The sequence below is a fragment of the Dictyostelium purpureum genome (assembly GCF_000190715.1).
Source record: "Dictyostelium purpureum unplaced genomic scaffold DICPUscaffold_235, whole genome shotgun sequence".
NCBI classification, from domain to species: Eukaryota; Evosea; class Eumycetozoa; order Dictyosteliales; family Dictyosteliaceae; genus Dictyostelium; species Dictyostelium purpureum.
In genome coordinates this window covers 43,407-50,851 of record NW_003519571.1, presented here as the reverse complement: position 1 = coordinate 50,851, position 7,445 = coordinate 43,407, and the positions used below count along the sequence as shown (strand labels likewise).

General features: G+C 23.5%; 2 protein-coding genes across 2 annotated transcripts; both read right to left on the bottom strand.

Moving 5' to 3' along the window:
- Positions 1-390: 390 nt before the first annotated feature.
- Positions 391-2,457, bottom strand: DICPUDRAFT_95193 (uncharacterized protein). Its single transcript, XM_003290635.1, has 3 exons — positions 1,909-2,457; positions 1,565-1,837; positions 391-1,332 (listed from the first exon to the last, which is right to left on the bottom strand). Exons 1-3 carry the CDS (start codon positions 2,299-2,301, stop codon positions 403-405), a joined length of 1,596 nt encoding a protein of 531 aa, XP_003290683.1. The 5' UTR covers positions 2,302-2,457; the 3' UTR covers positions 391-402.
- A 1,637-nt stretch (positions 2,458-4,094) lies between these two features.
- On the bottom strand, positions 4,095-7,291 carry PdeD (uncharacterized protein). The gene is made up of 4 exons (XM_003290634.1): positions 6,154-7,291; positions 5,813-5,953; positions 5,360-5,720; positions 4,095-5,284 (listed from the first exon to the last, which is right to left on the bottom strand). Exons 1-4 carry the CDS (start codon positions 6,923-6,925, stop codon positions 4,150-4,152), a joined length of 2,409 nt encoding a protein of 802 aa, XP_003290682.1. The 5' UTR covers positions 6,926-7,291; the 3' UTR covers positions 4,095-4,149.
- Positions 7,292-7,445: the final 154 nt, after the last annotated feature.

Here is a 7,445-nt window from a genome sequence, read left to right as displayed (position 1 = left end):
AATTTATTATTAAACTATTATTAAGAGTAAATAATAATTTATATGAGAGTGTGAAGTATAATAAATTAAATAAAAATAAAAAAAAATTTAAAAAATTTGTATTTTTTTATTTTTATTTTTATTTTTAATTATTTTTTTTTAGTTGTGTGTTTGAATAAAAATGAAAAAAAAGAAATGGGGTAAAAATTTAAAAATTATGAATAAATCGATAATAACTATATTTAAACAAAAAAAAGTAAAAAGTAATAATGGATAGATAATTATATTAATATTTTTTTTTATTTAAATATTATTGAGTAAAAAAAAAAAAAAAAAAAAATTATAATAAATAATTTTAATCTTTATATTTCTATTTTTGTTTGTTTTGAATATTACTTTTTTTTTTTTTTTAAAAATATTTTTTTACCAATATAATTTTATAATTAAAACGGTGGTATTATCACCACTTCCTCTTCTATAGGCTTCTTGAACTACTTTTTTTGAAATTTCATTGGCATCCCAATCGATTCTTTTTGAATGATAAAACTCTTCAATATTTTCATTTATAAAATCTACCAATTCTTGGTTTTCAAAAACATCCCAAATACCATCAGTTGCTAAAACAAAAAATTGATCAACTTCGCCATAATTAAATTGATGATTTGAACAATAGTACATTTTATGTTGATGATGGTGATTGTGGTGACTAATTGAAGATGGTGGTGGTGTTAATAAACTATGATTATTTATATTTGAATGATTATGATTTCTATGATCGGTTGAATTTAAAGATGGTGTTTCAGATGCGATACTTGATGATGGTGATGAAATACCATTATTTTGTTGATAATTTGATTGATTAATGTATGGTGTAAATATTTGAGGACTATTTGATTGTGATGGTGAACCAGTAACTGGTTTGTTTTTAAATGATGGTGAAAAAAAGAATCTTGAATTCATTTGTGGTGATGATTTAAATGCTTTGGGTGTTGAGGATGTTGGGGAAGCTGATGCGGAGCTACTAGTATAATGAACTCTATTTCTTCTAATGCTTGGTCCTTTTAGAGGGAATACTACAAACTCTGGATCACAGATTACCCATTTCTTTAATGGAATATCTCCAATACCCCTTGAAACTGATAAAATACCCGAAACTCTCCAAATTCTTTCATTGTAATCCCATTCAATTTTACCTCCTGCTGATGAAATTCTTTGTTTTTCTTTTGGATTACCTGGTTTATGGTCATAACTTAATGGTAGAGCTTTACCATTTCTACATAAAACACCACGTGAGTCACCAGCATTTGCAACAATTAATAATGGTTGTGAATTTGGTGGGTTTTGAAAGCAATGCTACCAAACATGTTGTACCACCATCTGATTTTTGTCTATACTTTTTGCAATATCTATTATCTAAAAATTGAAATGTATTAAATAAAGCTGTTTGTAAAAATTCACTTCTTGTTTGTATTTCTTGTTGAAAATTATTATGATTATATAAATGATTATATTTTAACCATCCTGGACTATCATATGCTCCATTAGGTGATGCAGCACAAGTAGGATTTATAGTATTATTACATACACCTCCACCAATACCTGTGGATGAATTTAATGCAGATGGGCCAACTGATGATGATGAACCATTTATTTGATGTGAGATTATATTTGAAGGTGGTGATGTAACTGATGATGTTGATGGTGTAGTCGATGTTGTTGATGATGTTGATGATGATGATGAACAATTTGAATTAGTTGGGGATGTATATGAATTTTTACTTGAATATCCTGCTTTATTTTCTTTTACAAATTTATTTAAACAATTTACAATTTTCTTTTTAACAAAATTTGATGCTCTCTATATTTAAAAAAATGAATTAATAAAAAATTAAAAAATTAAAAAATTAAAATTTTTTTAAAAATATTTACTTCGCCCCCGTGACCATCAAACACACCAAATAATGATAAATGTTGATTATTATCTAAACCAATTTTAATTTTATGACGGTCTTCCATATATTTTCTATTTCCCTGTGAAACATGAGAACCATATTTTAATTCAAAATTTAAACTATCTAAAAATTCTAATGCTCCAAAAGCTTCGTTTTCACCTGTAAACATTGGACTTGTAGTTTGAGAGTTTGGTGTCATATTTGAATCACTTTTCCCATCGTCTAAAATATCATCTGGACAACCATAATCTATAGGAGCCATTGGTGTCATATATAGTACTGGTGATGGAACAAAACTTGTTTTATTTGAGTAATGACTTGAACTATTAGATCCATTTGAATGTTGTTTAAAATAATTTATTATGTTCATTTTTATTTTTACTATTCGATTTTTTTTTTTTTTTTAATTTATTTTAAGATAATTATTACTATTAAAAAAAAAAAAAAACTTTATTAATACTATAAAATATTTATTTTTTCTATTATATTATTATTATTATAATTCCCAATGAAAAAAAATAAAAAATAAACAGGGTAAAAAGAATTAAAAAATCAATTGTGTGACAATAGAAAAAAAAAAATAAAAAAAATATTAAAAAAAAAAAATAATAAGAGATAAAAAATAATAATGAAAGATTTATTATAATGATAATATTATGATAATTATTTAAAGATGAATTTTTTATTATCTATTGAAAAATTATAGTAATATGATGATGTATAAAAAGTAAAAATAAAATCAAATAATAAAATATTAAGAAAAAAATTATTAAAAAAAAAAAAAAAAAATTTATGAATAATCATTGTAAAAAACAAAAAATAAATATGAAAAAACATATAAATATTAATACATACAAATTTTGTTATAGTTATATAAATGTATTATTAAAGTAATTTTATGAATAGTAATCGATTAAAAATATTTTTATATTTATAAAAATTTAATTTTATATTATTTATATAGTTTAAAAGTTTTTTTTTTTTTGAAAAAGTGTTTAGAATGAGAATTTTGGTGTAATAGTATAGTGTGTGTGTGTGTTAGGAAATTAATTATTGTGATAATTATTTTTACTTTTATATAATAGTTTAATTAAAAAAAATATTTGGAAATATTATTAAAATAATTTTTTTAAATTTTAAAATAAATTAAAAAAAAATAAAAAAAAAAAAATAAAAAATTATATATAAATAATAAAAAAATTCTTTAATGAGTTGTGTGTATATGTGGTAGAGTGTGGTAAGGTGTGTTAAATATGTATAAAGTTTGTATATATATGAGAATTGTGTGTGTGTGTGTAAGAGAAAATAATTTTTTAAAATATTTTTCAGGGGTGAAATTAAAGGTAGGTCTAGGAGAAAGGATGTGATAAATTAAAAAATGTATGAATAAAATAAAATATGGTTATAAATTTTAAAATATGGTTAAATATCTATAGAAATGATGTTTTTTTTTTAACTAATTAATCATTGGATAAACCTTGCTATATAAAAATATTTTATTTTAGTGTATTTTTAATTTTATATTTTGTTTTTTTGATTAAGAAAATCAATTTAACAAATGTGGTAATGGTGATATAATGACTATTTTAGTGGTAATATATGATGATTGTATATAAATTTAACTGTGTATGGTAGTTAATTAAAAATTTTATTTTTAATTAATACAAATTTAACTTTTGTTAGTAAATATAAAAAAAAAACAATATTTTAATTTCGAATAATTTTAATAAGATCAAAAACAATAATAATAAAAATAACAATAATAATAAAAATAATAAAACAATTAAAACCATGCATTAAAAATTATATAGAAATTAAAAAATTAAATATTTTTCAAGATCAAAATTTAAAACCATCATTGTAATAATAAAAATTATAAATAATTCAATAATTTATAAAAAAAATGCAATAATGATTAATCAATTAATAAAATTGTTTAAACTATTTATATTGTATTACTATTAAATAATAATTTATGATTATAAATAAATAATAAAAAAATATAAAAGATAAAATAAAATGTGTAAAATAAAAAAATATAACTCCTCTTTTTTTTTTTTTTTTTTTTTTTTATAAAACATAACTCCTCCTCTTTTTTCATTTCTTTATTTTATTTATAGATATAAATAATTTTAGATTAATAAATCTTTTTTTTTTTTTTTTAATTTTTTTTAATTTTTTTTATTTTATTTATTTTTTTTATTTTTAATTTATTTTATTAATAAGTTAATTTTGAATTTACATGTTGCGGTAATTGATCTCTTAAAGCATCAACAAAAATTGTATCCAAGAATGCCAATTGAATACCAGGATTGTTTGAAAAAAATTTAACTAAATCTTTTGAAAAAACTTTATATATTACACTTTCTTCTTTGGAGACCACTGTTGTTTTATGGATTGAGGGTGGATTTATGGACATTGCATTTATATCACCTAAAAAAGAACCTTTTGAAAATGGTTCCAAAGCGTCATCTTCTTCGAAAACAAATGAACCTTCAGCTACCAAACAACCAAAACTAGCAACTTCGCCTTTTATCCAAAGATACTCATTCTTTTTAACGGGCACTCTTGTAAAAATCGATTGGAGAGCAGTTCTTTGAGAGTTTGTGCATCTATTTAAAACTGAATTAAGTGACATTGTTTCCCATGATTTTTCATTTCGCATTTCGAATAATTTGGTAATAAAATCTATTGATTCTCTATTATTTCTTGTTATTGAAAGGAAGTCTTCCTTGTTGAATGATAATACTTCGACATCTGTAACTGCTTGCACGTTTGCTGATCTTAATGTACCCATGACCAATGACATTTCACCAAAATAATCGCCAACTATTAAATTCTTTTTCAAATCACCAATCGTTACACAAACCACGCCACTTGCTATAATATAAAATGCATCTGGTTCGGTATCTCGAGCTATAATTAATGATCCTTGAGAGTATTTTCTTTTGGTTGCAGTTTGTAAAATTTCACATGCTTGTGTTAATGGTATCGATCTAAAAATATCAACTGATTCAATTAATTTCAATATATCTACTGCTTCAGAGTGTGATGATCTAATGACATCCAATGATAATGTATGTTGAACACCTTCTTTTGCTATTTTTAATCCACTTCCTTGAGGTAAAGTATGTTCTGAAATGTGTACTAAATATAATCTGTTCTTTACTTCCTCTGGTAATGCTCTTAAAACTGATACTGGTGTATGAATTGGTGGTACACCTGCTTCATGTAATACAACTGTATGATTCCATGGTCTTAAAAAGAAATTCATTCTAGATTTTGTCATTATACCTCTTTGATTCATATCGATTATTCTACTTGGGTCATAACATGTATCACCTGAATAAAAACTATTAAAAAAATAAAATATTTATTTATTAATAAATTATAACTATTATTTAGTAATTTTTACTAAAAATACTTACATGCTTTTACCACCATAAAATACCTCGAATGATATAGTTGGAATTGTATGAATGGTATAAAAGAATCTAAATTCAGCATTTGAAATGATCATTGGTTCTCCCATCATAACTGGTCTAAAAACAAATAATCTTCTTAATAAATCAGTACTTAAATTTGATAGTGCTCCATATTTTCTCAAAAATGACCCTAAAATAGTTGGTGTTGTAACAACTGTTATTTGATACTCTTCTAATAATTTTTGAAATGTACCTGAATCATGATCTGCATGGCAATGTGTTAAAATAATATGATCTATTGCTCTAGTTGGTACACCTTGATTTTGTAAAAAACTACTTGAATTTAATGGTGGATCGACCATAACTATTTTTAAATTTTAATAAAAAAAATAAAATATATTAATATATGCTAGTATGTATAAAATAATAAATTGTTTAATATTTATAAATACTTACTACCTCTTTTATTGATCCATAATACAAAACCAGTAGTTGATTTCTTTGGGTCAAATCCGTGTGAAGAACCAATAATTGTAATTCCAAAAGTTGGTGGGTCAAAAACTTCATTATTAATGGTTGAAATTGAATTTATCATATCTGGGAATAAAATTTAGATGGTATGGTTGCAACCAAGTGATGATTTGATTCCTCTTCATTCTTTTGTAATACTTGAAATAATGATTGATTTTCGTGGAAATGAATTTCGACATCATCCGATAATTTTGCTACACCATTATCATCAAACAATATAAAGTCAAATAATTCATCGACTGAATTAAATGTACGTAAATATTTACATTCCTTTTCTAAATTTGGTATTTCTGACTCTGGGAATGACGATGAAAATTCCTTTTTAAACTCTTGATCAATATTTTGATTGTTAATCTTTTCCTCATCTGAAAATTCGTTTACTTGTTCACCCTCTTGGCCATTTTCATTTGTTTCGGAAGCCTTATGATTATTTAATAACTTTTCAAGATTTGTTAAACTGTTTTGTGGTGTAATTTGGTGATGGTGGTGATGATAATGACATGTATCGATGGACGATAAATCAATTGTACTTTGATCGATAATACCTGATGGTGTAGTGGTTGCTGTAGTGGTGGTAGTTGATGAAGTTGTTGCAGAGGTAGATGTCGAAGCTGTAGTGGTGCCATTGGTTGTACCATTTGATGGTGAATTTTCACACTCTATTTCATCCTTTTCCACAACCAATCCTGTATTAAATTCTGGTGGACCCAATAATGTTTCTTGAAATACAACTCTAATACGATGTTCTTGCTCTTTTGTGCATACAAATGAAACCTTTCTCTTTAAAATAAAATAATTGAAATATGCTGGGAATTCTGCTTCGGCTGCATTAATACCAGTCTTTCTATCCCAAAGTTCCTCTGGAAATACATAAATAGTTGGTACATCTATTTTCATTGCCATTGAATCTTTAATCGTTTCTGGTGGTACCCCAAATTGTATACCTCCAATTTTACTTGGGACAACATATCCGCCTCTAGGTAATTCTAAAAATTCACCCTCTGGGTTAAATCTTATTGACTTTCTTTTTGAAAACATATTTTTTAAATATATATATATATGTGTATAAATATATGAATATAATAATATAATGCGTAAAATTAAAAAAAATTAAAAAATAAAAAAATAAATAAAAAACTGTGTGTGTTGTTGTAAAATTGAATTTAATAACAATGTATTAATTAAATGCGTATAATTTTATTTTTTATTTTATTATTTTTTGATTTTATTTTATTTTATGTTATTTTACTTTATTTTATTTTACTTAATTATTTTTATTTTATTTTATCTGCGCCTATATTGAAATTTTTATTACTGTTTTTTTTTTTTTTTTTAATTTTATTATTTTTTATTTTAATATTGGATAAAAATATATTTTTTTTATTTTAAATAATGAAAACTATTCTTTTTTTTCATAAATATTTTATACATATATAAAAAAAAAAAAAAAAATATTCCAAGAGAGAAGGAAAAAAAAAAAAAGCAATGCCCTCCCGTTTCCGAGGAAAAAAAAGAAATTTCAGCAAAAACTCCAAATCCTTTTAAATTTCAAAAATTT